Consider the following 15,644-nt stretch of genomic DNA (forward strand, 5'->3'; position numbering starts at 1 on the left):
TTTAACTCGGCACATGATTCTTCACACTGATGAAAAGCCGTTTTTATGTGGGAACTGTGGAAAAGGTTTTCGTCACAAAGTTAGTTTAGCTCGGCACATGGTGATTCACACAGGTGAAGGGCTGTAGAACTATTTTCCTGTGTTGAGGTTCATTATAAAAGTTTAGATGAAAACTGGAGTTTTACACTGGAAGGTTTTCTTGTCTATAAAGTGGGGAAATGGTTTAATTTTCTAATTTGTGAAGTGTCATCATTTGGTTCTCGACATTTGGATACTTAGAGATGTASAATATGAACTTGAAGGATTGATTTGTATTACTCTGAATTGAGAGAACGAGTCGGGCGAAGGAGATTTACTTTAATACAATTTTAATCCAAAATAAAATGTGCTGTTGCAAAAAATAACAATATAATTGTTTCCAATTATATTTATCATTCTATGGAAAATCTTTTCAAATAAATTAACCTGCCCTCTTACTTAGAAAATGCAATATTCAATATGAACATATTTTCCGTTATTGATTGTACAAAGTGTGATTATTGTCTCCAATAACTTGGTGTGTTGCTTGTCTTAGTTGTATAATTGTTCTATTTTATGCTGTGGCTGTTTTCTATTAAAGATCACTATCTTTTTTTAAATTGAAACTAATTTAATCTCTACACATATAGATACATGTTTGATTAAGTCCTTACAAAGTCACTTGATCACTTGCATTTCCTTTGAAAATGCAGTGAGTGCTGAACACTGAAGCTGCTGAAATTTGCAGAAATATGAGTTCAAGAGCAGAATCCTGGTTACAAAGGTAAAGTTTAATATATATTGAATAATTTTAGGATTAAAGAGAGCAACAACTTTTAACCCATAGTGCAGTAATAAGAATGTATAAACATTAGTCAAAAAGAAAACAGCTTAAATGTCTATCATGTTGGTTAACACGACTTAACCCTTTAAATAAGAGAGGTTTAGTTTTTAGGTAAAAATCTAATGTTAGCTTACCATGTTGCAGTACGGTAGCATATACCATGTTGAAAAACATTAACTCAGTCCATTGAGTAAGTTAATCTTAGCTTTTTTGTCCCAATTAAACAAAGCTGATGTTAGCCAACATGATGTAGCATTTAGGCTAACAGTAAATGAATCTGTTAAGTAAGGTAACTATTTGTAAGTATTTTTCTTGTGCTCATTGCATACTGGTCTCGCCTCTTTCAGACTACCTGAGGACAGCCGTCGCTTATTTCCAGTAGTTTGTGTGCTAATGGGGAAATGACTAAAGTACAGACCATTTTATATACAGAAAACTAGGCAATACCTTCAGCAGCCCGTTTCTTTGTTTACGAAGAAATACTTCATGGAAACTTTTCAGTTTTGACCCATTTAAAAGCTGGATCTTATCTATGTTAGCTGGTGTCAGCAGTCATTAGCCAGATGTTCATACAGCAGTGTTGTGGTCAAGACCACCTAACCCGAGACCAAGACAAGACCAAGACCTTTAGGGTCCGAGACCAAGTCAAGACCAAGACCGAGGGAAGTAGAGACCGAGTCAAGACCAAGACCAGCGGCCCGCGCAAACTGACGAGACAAAATGAGAAATTTGATCAAAATTGCTTCTCAAATTGATCTGAAAGATCAATATTCCCATAAAAACACCTAGATATTAAATACTTAATAAATATAACCATGGAGTTATTAATAATAAATCTAACCATAGAAGCTTAGCTTCTATGGTTAGATTTATTAATTATCGTGCCATCCCTAAAAACATAACGCCCTGGGCGCCCATATTGCTCATGTCAGAAACCACCACTGTCTGCACCATTTAATATAGCAATTGAGGCTATATTGAGGCATGGCATTGCCTCAATATAGCAATCGAGGCAATGCCATGACAGTAAATAACGCTCAACTATGAACACTGACCAAGGAGCACCAAGCAAGAAGTAACCAAACAGAAGGAGCTCACCGTGACTGTTCTCTCCCGCTATATGAAGCCAGGCAGTCTGCCATGGCAGACATTACAGCTGCCACTTTGAACAAAAACAATCGAAGAGCAATCTGCATGCTCTTTCGTTCTTGTGTTTTATTTATTCGTTAATTTAAAAAAATATCAATGTACATAATTAAATAAAATAATGATATCTATTGCTGTGTACGCAGAGCATTACAAGAACAAAGAACGGTATTGTCAGGTCAGCATACGCTTAGCACAAACTCACTGCCATATCTGTCAGACACGTCATTACCATATGATTTTATTTAATCAGCAATATAGAATCATGATGTAGATAATCATACACTTTGTTATTAACAGTTGTATGGCATCCTGACTTAGCGGTTAAGTAGGTTAATGAGTTTTACACGGTGTGTGTGTTGTAGTTGACTGCAGCTGCAGCCAGACCTTGCTTTAAATCAGAGGTTCCCAAACTGTAGGGCGCGCCCCCTAGAGGGGGCGCCATGCCATTTCAGGGGGGGCGAGGGAAGCCGTCTGGATGAAAAAAAAAAAAAACAGGAACGCTGTATGTGCTGGGTTTTTACCGTGGAATTGCCAACTCTCTGTTATTCCTCTGTTAGTTTGATACAGTAAGGGCTTCTTCACTTCCCATATCTGTGTCCTCTGTGACTTTTATCAGCAGTTAAAACTGTTTGATCCGTTGTTAACATGTCGTAACCTTTTTTTCCGAGCCGCCTTTAAATGCAACATGAGCGCTACAATGCTCGCGCTGGATTTAGACCTTTGTGGCAGCGAAGGAGACCTGCTGCTGCTGTGCAGAGCTACGCAGGTGTGTTAGAATCATGGCAGCAAACCGCAAAGAACTTTTCACAGTTCTGAGATGAGTAAAGCTGTTGGATGCAGGTAAAGTTAGCTAAAAAATAAATAGCTAATATCAATACAGCACCTTAAACTTACCAAGTAGCTTGTAGGCTACTGGTGTTGTTGTCTATGTTCAGCTATAATTAATTTTGTCCCCAAAAATGTTGATTCTCTCCCCCCCTTGCTTGTCTGGAGCCGGGGCTGAGTAGAACAGGGAGTCTCTAAGAATCCACCCCCACACACGTCGTTCAACCAGTTATTTGTAAGTCATAGAAATAGTTTGGAAACCACTGGGGGGCCCAGGAGAAAAAGTTTGGGAACCACTGCTTTAAATACACGTTGAAACCACGACAACGCATGTATATCTATATCACTGAAAACAATTTAATGACTTATTCTTGTCATAACTTGTTGCGTATGGTGAACTGACAACTCCTCTGATATTGCAGACTTTTGGTCACAGCGTTGTCCCATATATACAAGTCAGTCAACACCTCCACACAATAATTCAGCGCAGTGAGTGACTTTTTTTCATCACAAATGCTTAGGTGTCTCTGTACAGCTAGCTTTGCTAATATAACGTCGACGGAGCTTACCTTTCTTTGAGCTTCTTTTCTAAGTGACGAAAAAAAGTTAGACGTTGTCCCCACCGTCTGTGAAAGCGAAGCGCTGCTGAGTTAGCTGTGGCCATCGGATTTCTTATGATTTATGCTGCGCTATTATATTACTGACGATTAGACAGACATCCTCTGCCGCTGAGAGGAAACCACTGCGCATGTCTCAGCGCCGCATGCGAGTGAAAAGTGGGGAGGTGCGTTTTGCATCCACTGAAAACAAAGATGTTGGCAAATAAACTGGACAGTAGGCTGTACATTTAGGGATATTTTCACAGTTGCGGTCTTGACTGGTCTTGAAATAAAATGCCGAGTCCTCAACGCCCGAGACCGAGACAAGACTGAGACCAAATGCGGTCGAGTCCGAGACGAGACCGAGACCATCAAAAAATTGTCTCGAGACCAAGACCGACTTCGAGTACTACAACACTGTCATACAGTGCTGTAAAAACCAGCTCAAACAGACAATGCTGCACACTGAGCATTGGGACCGGGCCATGGTCAGTTTTGTGTAACCTAAAAGTGCTGGTAAAACGTTACTAAGCAGTTCTTAAGATGAAACTTTTAAAAATGCCAAACATATTTTTCAGATTAGTTGTTTCATCATCTGCTCTATTTACGTCAGGGCTTTTTATTAGTGAAATACACAAAGACTTAATATTTCTGGTCACGTTGACCCAAAAGATTCTGAAGTGAACCATAAAAGTTCTGGTCCATAAAATGAGGAAGTCAAGCTGGGACTCAGTCAAACGGATGTCAAATGAAAGGCGCTCGGCTGCACAGCTCTGATGCTTCACATGCAACAAACTCTGAGGAATGGAGATATTAGACATTCCATCCTGGGCTGGTTCTGATTTTAGTGCAGTCGGATGGAGAATAAATGAAGCTGAAACTCGAGCCTCTGTTTTTACCAGAGATCATCAGTTTTCCTCTGAGCCAGTGAGCGGACATCAGGACGCCGTTCTTGAAGCAGCGCTGCTGGACCCTCGGGTGGCAATTAGCCAAGGACGGTTCAGAAAGTTTCTGGTGCTAAATAAACTACAGCTGCATTAATAATCGGGAATGCATGAGGCGTGCTCCAGGTGTGTGTGTGCTTCTAGGCGTGTGTGTGTGTGTGTGTGTGTTTCTGTGATAATAAACTCCAGAATGCCAGAAACCTTCTGAGTAATTCCTCGTTTCTCTCTGGTTCAGTGCAGCGGCGCCATCCGCCATGAATCCATTAGGATCACACTTCGTTGGGAAAACTGAGGCATTGATTCTTTTCACACATCCACTGAGTGCCAGGAAGAGTCTCTGTCACCGCCGTCGGTCCTGCAGGCTCCTCTGCAGGCCTCGGCGCGTTTCTAATTCTGTTCCCCTCTGTCTGCGCTGCTGACCTTTGACTCGTCTGAATAAAGTTCATTAAGGTGAACGTTGTGTTTGCTGTGTTTCAGCATAAATGATTAGGTTCAACTTAATACTTTAAAGTTTCCTTTTGTTCCAAATCCTTGTTTTTTTTCAGAGACTTGAAGACAAAAGTGACAAATCCAGGAAACACAGCAGATCCACATCAGTATTTATGGATTAATCTATTTGGAACATGACTGAATTATTTGTGGAAAATTCACAGATTTGATTTCATAGAACATAACTTCAATACAGCAGTGGGCACACTTCTGCTAGTGTGCTAATAGCAGAGCGACATTTTGTTTAGCACACTTAGTTTCCCTAAGTAAATTATTCCAGATAAACTCTAAAGCACTAATTTTCTTGGCTGTTTTATGAACTTTCAGGTGAATGAAGTTCGATGTTATTGATGGTTAAAACTCTTCAATTAGATGTTTATATTCATGCTCTTATTTTGAAGTTTGTGCAGCAGTTCTGTCAGTGTCAATAACTGATTGATGAAAACAGGTTTGAGGGTTATCAGGAACAAGAATTAGTTGGGGGTTTTTTGGAAATGCAACACATAAAAAAACCTTTTATTCCTGAGATTTTATGAAGACTCGACTGGCAGAGTGTTTTTAAAAACCGTCATTTCTGTCCCTCTGCTCTCAGAGCTCAACGGAGTGATTCACAGAACCGATGCAGTTAAAACATGTCAGCACCATTACAGATTCAATGCATCGACATGCAGACAGCTTGGCGGTAAAGTCCACATCCTCCCAGTTAAAGCTGAACTCATCTCTGAAGTCTGAACTTTCTAGGTGTCGATAAACGCAGAAACATGGAGGAGGGACAGCAAATGTGAAAAGCATCAAAGTGCATCAACTGGAGGCGAAAGACAAGGATGGAGAGATGAGAAACCCAAAGAGATAGTTGGATGGAGAAGGCAAACAAACAGCAGGCTGGAGGTGAAGTCACACAAACGGCAGAATGTCAACCAGCAGCTCAGAAAAACCCGACTTAATCACATCTTCCCTGAAGCTTGTGGATAGAAGTGGAGTCAAAAATAAGCTCCACATGATCATCTCCAGCCAGGGGAGAGCATGCTGCGTTTATTCTCAGACATGCCTTGGGTCCAAATTACTTCTGCTCCAGAACAGAACAGAACAGCAGAGCGGATCACAACCTGCTGCAGTCTGCACTCCTATCAGCTGCACATCAGAGGAACGTTTCAAAAGTGCAACAAAGTCTGACACAGCAGGTTCAACTCACAACAACCGGATTTAAAAAGGGGAAAATTATTTTCATAATTTGTATGTTCTTTCATGCAAATGATCTGGAAACTCTTCATCTTCTTCCTCAAATCTAAATATGAACTAAATTATATTGTTCTGATTTTATAGAAAGAAATAAAGTAGAAAATTGTTTTTCTTGCAAAACCTCGAACTTTTACTGCATAAACAGGTGAAAAGTGATTAGAGATCAAAGATTTGACTCCCTGCCTCAGAATCAGCAGGTTTGATGTTTCCTGGTTCAGGATTCGGGTCGACTGATCCGTATCGATCATCCTGTTGGTCTGGAGTCAGAGTTCCTCCGTGCCACGCCGCATTGATGCAGGAATTCATGCAAAATGAGCCCAGGTCATGTTCATAAACCTAACAATTGTTTAAAATATCATGTTTATTTATTTTAGGAAATACTACAATTTTCTGAGACACAAAATTTTTTATTTTTTTTTAAGTATTATTATTTTTTATTATTCTCTAAGCCATAGTCACAAAATAAAACAAATAAAGGCTGGAAATCCTTTAAATAATCTGTGTTCTTCCTCTGCTGACATGAGGGACAGAAAATCGTGGACTTTACTCTACAGCGCCTCCTGCTGGTTCACTGAAGGAATGACCAAACTGAGGGGTTCTGATTTTCTTTTACTACTTTAACCACTCGTACATTATTTTCCAAGTAGAAATAATTTTTTTAATTAGAAATGTTTTGTTGGCTGTTAATCTGAACAGTCCCGACCCGACTGAGGGACAAGGGTGCTAGAAAATAAATGGATGGATAATCTGAACAGAGCTGGAAACTCGCCTCTTACCCCGTAGACGTGCTTCGCTCCAGCCTTGGCGGCGAACATGGACAGGATCCCCGTCCCACTTCCCACATCCAGAACCACTTTGTCCTTGAAGATGTGCTTGTTGTGATACATGGAGTTCCTGTAGGTGAGCGTCCTCACCTCATCCTTCAGCATTTCCTGAATTGAACCAAACCGTCAGGATCAGGAATGTTTCCAAACCTTTACGAGTGAAAGCTTGGCTCTGACTGGCTGTTTGGAGTCTGGCTTTGCTGCCATATCATACAGTGGAGCAGTGAGGAATAATGCACAGCTTTCAGCTAATCTCCCCTGTTTCCTCTCAGCTGTGCTCTTCATTTAAATCCATATTTAATGTCTGGATGCGCTGTGTGCCAGCAGGTTCAGCCTTTGTGTTTCAAACAACGCCGATGTGAGGAGAATGTGCAAAAGTGACAAAAATATGCCTGACCTACATTCCTGAAATATAAAAAATTCATCTCACAGGTCACAATGGGAACATATTTTTATTTTTACTCCCTTCACAACTTCCTGGTTTCAATTTGAGGAAAGAATATGAGCTAAAAGAAGAAGATATGAGCTCAGAGAGAGAGAAATATGTGATTATAATGAATAAGGTTTGACTGCTTTATCTGTTTTAGAAATAATTCTGCTTTTTTATCCTTTTTCATCAAATGTGGAAGTTTGTATGGATCTCAGCTCAGACTGTCTGAGGTGCTGCAGCTCTCAGGAAGAGCTTGTTAGAGGAAAGGTTAAGATTTGTGGCCTTTTGAAGAGGCTGAGCTATCATAACCTCAGCCATCTCTAAAACCCTCCATGACATAAAGGTCTGAGTTAAAAGCTTCTGAACATTAAAGAGGAGGAGCAGAAGCAGTCTGGAGACTGGCCTTAAGAAGAAATCACACAGTTATGGATTTATGTAACTCTGCAGCGCAGCAGAGACACATAACTACTCCTAAATAAGGAATGAAAAGGTCTTATCTGCAGAAACATCATGTATTATTGAGCATGCAAAGCAGGTTTAAGGTATTTTTGTTTGCATTTCTTGATTTCAGATTTGATTTCTTTATATTTGTTATAAAATATGCGAAAGCTTTAATGTGCAGCTGCTGCAGTTCTGTAGCAGGTGAACAGAAACTGGACTAAAATAAAGCAAACAGAAACTTTGGTTCAATAATATTTTAAGGCATTGAGGAGGAAAGTGATGCCAAAACTAAAATGACTCAAAACTTTTGCTCTCGCTGTATTTTTGAGGTTTAAATGTGAAAACTGAAGTTTGGGCTTCATCCGATTCACAACCCTTTGCACCAAAACCAGAGCTACTAATAAAATAACTGGAGCTGAAATGATTTGTCTGAAGTTTCCCACAAAGGAACTAAACATGATGCATGAATTTCTGCAAACTGTATTGGTTTCTGATAGTTCTGTTTGCATCAGAAGGATTTCATGTACATGAGATTATCTGATAAAAGCTGGTTGTAATTTAGATGGAAGATAAAAAAAACAAGAGAAAAAGTGATCTGAAAAGTGTGTAGTGTTGCATACATTATAGAAAAACTACAGTTTAATAAAAAAGCCATCAAATATTTCCTTATTTGATACATTAGGAATTAGTAGAGTGAATATTTATTCTGAACACGAAGATATTTTACTGCATATTTCAATTCCCATTGTTGCCTTTTTTCTCCAATAATAGAAAAGTGATTAAAGTGCTGACTCATTCTGCACTCTTACTGTAGCACCATTAAAATCCATGAGGTTTGTTGGTTTAGAAATGCTGCTCTGATGCATCTGTGGCTGCAGCCAGAACAACTGATGCAGAAACGGTTGCAGCTGCTACATCTGCTGGACTGGATGGTCATGTCTGAGTCAAGGCACTCTAAAGCTGTTAGTTCCTTAAATGTGTGCAGAAATTCAACCGATTTGTGAATTCCCTTTTCTATGTATTTACAGTATGAAGAGCCACTGGCTGAGGAAACGTTGTGCAGTTTTTAATGAAAGCTCATCTCTGTTTCAGCTTCTACAGGCCAAGGAAGAGCAGTCAGAGTTCTTCTGTTTTTGCCTTTTTGCCAAACTTAAATGTTTCAGATCATCAAAACAAATTTCATGAGTAACCCAAGTCGATGCAAAACTGTGAAACAGTGTTCAGTCCCTAGACAAATTATGAATTAACTGTGATTAACCACGATTTACCTCGTGAATCCCAAAGTGGGCGTACGAGTCAAAGTAGTAGTCGCGTGACGTCATCTCGTCTGCGTTGAGGAACTTGGCCATCTTGCCCCGGCCGGGGCAGCTGGGCAGGCCGGCGGCGTGGGGGGTGTGAGGCGGCAGAGCGGGCCGAGACGCGGGCTGGACAGAAGGCACGGGCTTGGGCAGCGAGGTCGGCTGCGCTGACTGAGACGGAATAATGTGGACGGGTCGCGGCTGGGACTGAGGCTGCTTTAAAAAAGAAGAGAAGAAGACAAACGTCTCTTCAAGACGGAGATCAAGTTTTCCTTCAACAGACAACCTTTTGATGAGTTCATAAAGTACTGAGAGGAACAGAAACAGCTGCCCTGCAGTGAGTCAGTCTGCAGCAGGAAGGACGTTCTGCAGCCATGATGGAGGACGTCCTGCATCATGGCAGAGCATCCTCCATCATGGCTGCAGAGCGTCCTGCATATTGAACAGTCAGATAAGGCATGTTGGTGTTCCCGCTAAATCCTGAATATACCCAGTTTGGGTTGTCTTAGCGTTTTTATTGCAGCCTGTGGGTTTTTCCCTGACTGGGAACTAGAATAAAACCTGCTGAATGTGACAGGTAGCCAATCAGAAAGCGCGGTGACGTCAGAACAGAGGGGAATCCCAAACAGCTGACATATCGCGCAGCTGAGAGTCCGGTGGATATTGGAGATGATATGTGGAAATGTTTATTATATGTAAAAGTCGCTATTATATGTTTAAGTTTATTCAGTTAAAAATGTTAACTATGAAAAAACATTCACCTCCAAATCATAGTGCAGCAAATAGAGCGGCTGCTCCCGTCGTCTTTTATCCACCGCCTTTTCTTTTTGTTACGTCTTTTATCTCTTAAAACGACTCCACAAACTGTTACTATTGCGTCTACATCTCATTCTAAATTCCCGTATGCTATGTTAGGAGTATAGTGGAGTTTCTTCTGGAATCGGGATGTTCGTGACTGGAATCGGTTCGGTTGCCTCTGCCGTGTGGCTGGAGACACGAACCGATCGAACCTGTTGGACTTTTATCAGCTCTGTGGTCACAGAGGTTTGGAGAATCGGCCGACATTCTTAAATCTTGCCGTCTAAACCAGACTTAAGACTCACAAGCTCTACTCATCTCCTCTCGACCACTGCCCAAACGCTCTCTGACTCTGGTCGCTATGGTAACGTTTACATATCCCGTCAAAATAAGATACAGATGCGCCGTGAAAATTTTACTCACGATAATGACTAACGGAGCCCTGAGCTTGTTTTTCTGCAACCAGACGGTCCCATCTGGGAGTGACGAGAGACAATGACACCTGAAGTGTTGCTTATATCCACAGCCTGCTTGGTCTCTACGTGGTGAAGCAGCTTGAAGCTTCATTGCCTCATTAGCAGCCGGTGTTATAGATCAACTGGTGGCTAAATCAACTGGTTGAAACCTATGCGCACCGCAGATGTTTCCAAATTGTAGGTGGCTGTGTCGATGCCTGTTGTAAAATGCTTCTTGCGTGAAAAAACCGTTTGCAAAACTTTACTATAAATCCCATTTGACGCAAATATGTTTAATTTTGCATGTGAAAATTATGTTTCAAAACAAATTTCTAAAGAACAGCATTCATTGCGCTTCGAAAACCCCGCATTTGAGCATAACCAGATCAATGAATAACACAATCTCATTCACGTTCAGGTTCACCAAAATACATTTATTCTAACTCATAAATAGCCGCAATGTAAACCTAAGTAGATAGTTTCTGCTTTTTGTAACCAGCACTGGAATTGACTCTCAAGTACCTGTTATGTGAGTTGCTTACATTACAGGTAAGCAAAAGGTAAACAGTAAGTGTCGCATTGTTCAGCGACACTTACTACCCACAGTTAGTGTCGCTAAACAATGCTGTCTTCATCATATTTAATAAAATTTAACTCACATACCTGATGGTGTTGCTTGTGGTGTTTATGTGTCCAAATAGAAAGGAATATCAAGTAATGTCGATAAGTTGTACTGTAATAAAATCTCATCTAAATGATATAAAGTTAACAGCTAATGTTGGTGGTGGTGATATCCAAACTGACAAGCCGAAATTATAATAATAAACGTTCCTACATTACTGTCGGATACCACCAACAGATTATGAGCCATATCTACAGTATATGTCCGTGTGCTCTCTACTGGGAAACAGTTAGCAAGCTGTTGACGAAGGGAAATTAAATTTAAAAACAGAACGAGCCGCATTAAGATTAACTAGTGACAGTCAAACGGGGTCCTCAACGCAGATGTTTGTGAAAAAATTAGGTGGCTTTGTCGTTTCCTGATCAAAACGCGACAAACGTAAATAAACAGATATGAAAATGTCTCTAGTTCTCTAAGAGCTCTTCAAATCATAATGGTAAGAAGGAATATTGAAGAATACATTAAAAGGTCACTAAAATACACCCCACTTCAAAAGGAGACTGTACTAAACAGTTAGAATTTGTACTACCACCCAGCATGACGATCATTTTAAGTCTTTTCAGTCTTATGTTGACTGACATGCTCTGCAAACATATCAATAAATATAATATCATGCAAACTAATTCATTGCTCATTTAATGGAAGCCACATTATTTCGTTTTCACTTTAAGACTTCACTCGGCTGCAGAAGCAAAGCTGTGCAACTTGGTAATCTGACAATATTCTTACAGTTAAAGTTTGTCTGGCAAACCTGTTAAACAATATTACCTCCAAAATGTTGGCAACAAGTGAATTATTTTATTTTTGTAGACAATAAAATAAACTGGTCCAAAAGGGAAACAGACGATGGCGCTGCTCGTCCCAGCGGTCGCTGAGTTCAGAGCAGGCGCCGTTTTAACCACTAAACTATGACGACAGCTGAGAGGCTGATGTTCCTACCTGATATTGATGGTCATCTAACGGACACCCCGCGCTTTAGGAAGCAAACCTGGATTAACTGGTGACACTTTCAGAATCTCAGTTCGAGTGAAGATTTTAACCTGTTTCTGATGGCACTTTTAAGCTCTGCTTTCAAACTTTCTCTGGTGCTGAGCTCAGGCCACCATGCTGGCCTCTCCAGACATGGACTTTATTGTCCAGAAGCCATTTTGGCTCCATGCTGACTCCTGATTTCTGTCCAAGCTTTACATCCCTGGATGATGTTTATAGATATTGCTTCGACATTTTCACAGAATGTTCTTCCTTCATGATGCCATCTATTTTATGAAGTGCATCAGTTTCTCCTGCAGCAAAATTTATTTTTTTGCCCCCAAATATCTGATCTCTTCTTCTTCCACATGTGGAACTAAACTGTGTCCGGTAGTCTGAACCGTCATGTTGCATTTTATCCGACTTTTCCATCATAATTCTGCAGTAGCTGAAGCCAGACGGTCAATCTGGACGTAAACAAAGGCTGAAAATGACAATACTGAAGTGATGAAAGCAGTCTGAGTCAGTGAACGCATCACATCCCAACCGACCACTTCTGGTCCGACTCCACATCCAAACAGAACCGGATCAGAACCGGGTCAGAAGCTGCAGCTCCACTAAAGGCAGTTATGTTAGCTGCTAGCTTTCTGTTCATCAGCTTCCATTGTCTGCTGACCATCTGCTGACCGTCTGCTGACCATGCTGTCACTCTCAGCAACTTTACAATCCATCTAGAGGTGGCGGCCATCTTTATGAAGTAAACAGAGCGCTGTTGAGTGACGTCTACTTTCTTCTTCTGTGCGTGTGGGTCGCTTTGGGGATGTTAATCAGTCACACAAGTGTGATTGTGGTTTCATCATTCATGAACGACCATTTAAAAAAAAGTCTGATTTCAGCAGAAAATCAGAGTTGAGCATCAGGACCGGCTGTGTGAACGCAGCCTTCGCTCAGCGTACAGCAGTCACTCTGATCTCACCTCAGGAATCACATCCACAGCAACGAACGTTTTTAATCGAAGACAGCAGTGATGAATCAAATGTGTGAAAGCTGTAGACATGGACAGATGTTTCAGAACTAAAACTGTTCAGAAAGGTTAGAGGTTTGAGTTTAAGTGAAGGATGAACCGCTGCTCTTCTTTTCTCGGTTCATCAGGAGGAATCCTGGGATTAGATCTGGATTCAGATTTTATACGAGTCCTGGCTGTAGCCTGAAGCAAAGTGATCAATCTATTTCAATCAGCCGATTGGATGTTGGATCATAAATGTTTCTCAGAGGCCGTGTCGTTTCAGATTAAACTCTGACATCCAAGGAAAACAAAAGGACTGATAACCAGTCAGCTTAAGGCCAATTAATTCAGAATAACCAGATAAGAGTCACTATTCCTTAAAATGAAGTCTGCTGAGTCAGAGGCTCTAATGAGTCTGGTGGTTTCGAGGCTTCATGGTGCGACCCGTTGAGTGGAGCCGGAGGAGAGCAGCTGTAGAAACAGACAGAGGAAGGTGGAACAATCTGCCTTTGACCCTCAGAACAGATAAACACATTTATGCTTCTATTTCTGACTGAGCGCTCAGAGGTGAGGCTGGTTATCTGAGAAGGGCAGTTCTGTCCTTCCTTCTCTTACACAACACAGAATCTCATCCTGCCTGTTAAAGTCGGTCTAATTTAAAACTACAGACATTCTGACAAGATTAATGATGATGATCTGTGGATCAGAATGGAAATCAGTCTGGCTTTAGACTGAGCTTCTTCAGATGTTTTCACACAGAGGTGATCAGATCGCTTCACATTTCCCTCATTTTGTCGCCTTGAAGCCAAAAAGCTCAACATGCTCTGCTGAAATTTAACAACACAAAGTATCAGGAGCTGAGAATCTGAAGGAAAACATTACAGTTTATTATTTTCCTATTCTTCTTTCTGGAAAGAGAGAACCTAACAGTCTTTCAGATTGACTGGACTTTGACTAGGCCTTTTTAACACATTTCAATCTACACCTTCATCTGTTTCTATTTTTAGATGTTTGAACAGATCTTTGAGAGTTTCCAAATGTTGTAATTTTAACATTTTTATTTGTAAGAAGTGTATTGTTTTCCTTCCACTTAATAATTTGCACTACTTTTTGTTAACCCATCACAGGGTTTGTCAACATGTGGTTCTGGAGCTGCTAGTGGCTCTTTGAACTGTAAAGGTTGCAGACCAATGTAAATGTGTTATATTATTATTATTATTATTATTATTATTATTATTATTATTATTATTATTATTATTATTATTATTATTATTATTATTATTATTATTATTACTGCCCTGTTTGGTTCTGGTTTGGTGCAAAAAGCATTCCTGCACAGAAAGCATCTGTAATCTGTCAAACTGAACTTTTAGTGATGAAAAATGCAAAACCGAAGCAACCCGAGTCTGTAACCTCTGAGTGTTTAACTGGCATCACTCAGAGCTGCTGAAGGTCACATCCTGTAACCAAACTCTTTCCAGAGAAAAGCAAATTCTGCTCTTTGAAATCATCGCTGTCGGTCCATTTAAACCAAACCGCTTCCTCTCAAACTGCTCCTCCACCGCAGAGTACCGCAGTACCCTGGACAGCGCGCAGCTCCCAGCGGACTGACTGAAGCCGGACGGTTCTGTTGAATGTTCGGAGGTCCAACCCGTCCTGTTGATGTCCTGAGTTGCTCAGACCTTCACATTGTTTTAATGCGTGTTGATGCTGATGTTTATCCCGCTGTTGTGTCTCTTTTCCACTGCAGCGCATCTTAATTCTGATGCGATGTAATTATTTCTTTAATGACTGAAGCTCCGCCTGGACAGACAGACAGACAGACAGACAGACTGCCTGCCTGCCTGCCTGACTCCCGGACAGTCAGTCGGTGCTGCAGCATCCACAGCGGATGGATCTTCACGCCTTTAACTCCCTGCTGTGATTTTTACAAACCGAGTTTCTTCCCAGGAAAATCAAATTCCTTTTTTTGACACTTACCTCACCGCTCTCAGACTCCGCCATTTTTCTCCTGAGGAGCATGCAGCGAGACGAGTGTCTGATTCCCATAAGAGCCCGTGAAAATGTGCACTTCAAAGTAGAAAGAAAAACCTTCAGCTTGCAACTCTTACAGAGCTTAGTTCCTCACGGGTAGACGGTCCGCAGCGATGTTCCAAACATCTCAACATATTCTGACATTCTGAAAAAGACAAAAGGAAAAGTCAGTGAAGTCCCACAGAGCGCAAAGCTGCCACCGGTTCTGCAAAGTGCGGCGGATTCCATGGCGCAAAAGTTAGCAGAGGAAGAAGCGCCTTGGCGGAGCGGCAGCATCTCGTCCCATGGCCGCCGGAGCGCAGACTGGAGTCTGAAGATCCCCGGACAAAAAGCAGCAGATCCGCTACAAGACGATGGTTTAAACCCAGTTTAAATGATTCCTACACCGCAACATTGTTTCTAAAAATAGTCTCATCTTTGCTGCCTGAGAGAGAGAGAGAGAGAGAGAGAGAGAGAGGRAGAGAGAGAGAGAGGGAGAGAGAGAGAGAGAGAGAGAAACAGAGAGAGAGAGGAAGAGGAAGAGAGAGAGAGAGGGAGAGAGAGAGAGAAACAGAGAGAGAGAGGAAGAGGAAGAGAGAGAGAGAAACAGAGAGAGAGAGA

At 41.1% G+C, this 15,644-nt stretch overlaps 1 protein-coding gene across 7 annotated transcripts in view; it reads right to left on the reverse strand.

Moving 5' to 3' along the window:
- LOC103481197 (protein arginine N-methyltransferase 8-B) overlaps positions 1–15,487 on the reverse strand; it is a 51,995-nt gene extending 36,508 nt beyond the window's left edge. For 2 of the 7 annotated variants that reach the window (XR_001777662.1, XM_017310922.1), the window contains exons 1-3: positions 11,017–11,913; positions 9,071–9,316; positions 6,884–7,039 (exon numbers count right to left, since the gene is read on the reverse strand). Coding sequence is in view for 6 of the 7 variants with exons in the window: in XM_017310922.1 (XP_017166411.1) it covers positions 6,884–7,039; positions 9,071–9,316; positions 11,017–11,103 (489 nt within the window). In the remaining variant the exon portion in view is untranslated. Of the gene's footprint in view, positions 1–6,883; positions 7,040–9,070; positions 9,317–10,321; positions 10,339–11,016; positions 11,914–14,990 lie in introns of those variants that run through there. The other 5 variants (XM_017310926.1, XM_017310925.1, XM_017310924.1 and 2 more) reach the window with 5 other exon arrangements.
- Positions 15,488–15,644: the final 157 nt, after the last annotated feature.

This window comes from Poecilia reticulata, linkage group LG19 (assembly GCF_000633615.1).
Source record: "Poecilia reticulata strain Guanapo linkage group LG19, Guppy_female_1.0+MT, whole genome shotgun sequence".
Lineage (NCBI taxonomy): Eukaryota > Metazoa > Chordata > Actinopteri > Cyprinodontiformes > Poeciliidae > Poecilia > Poecilia reticulata.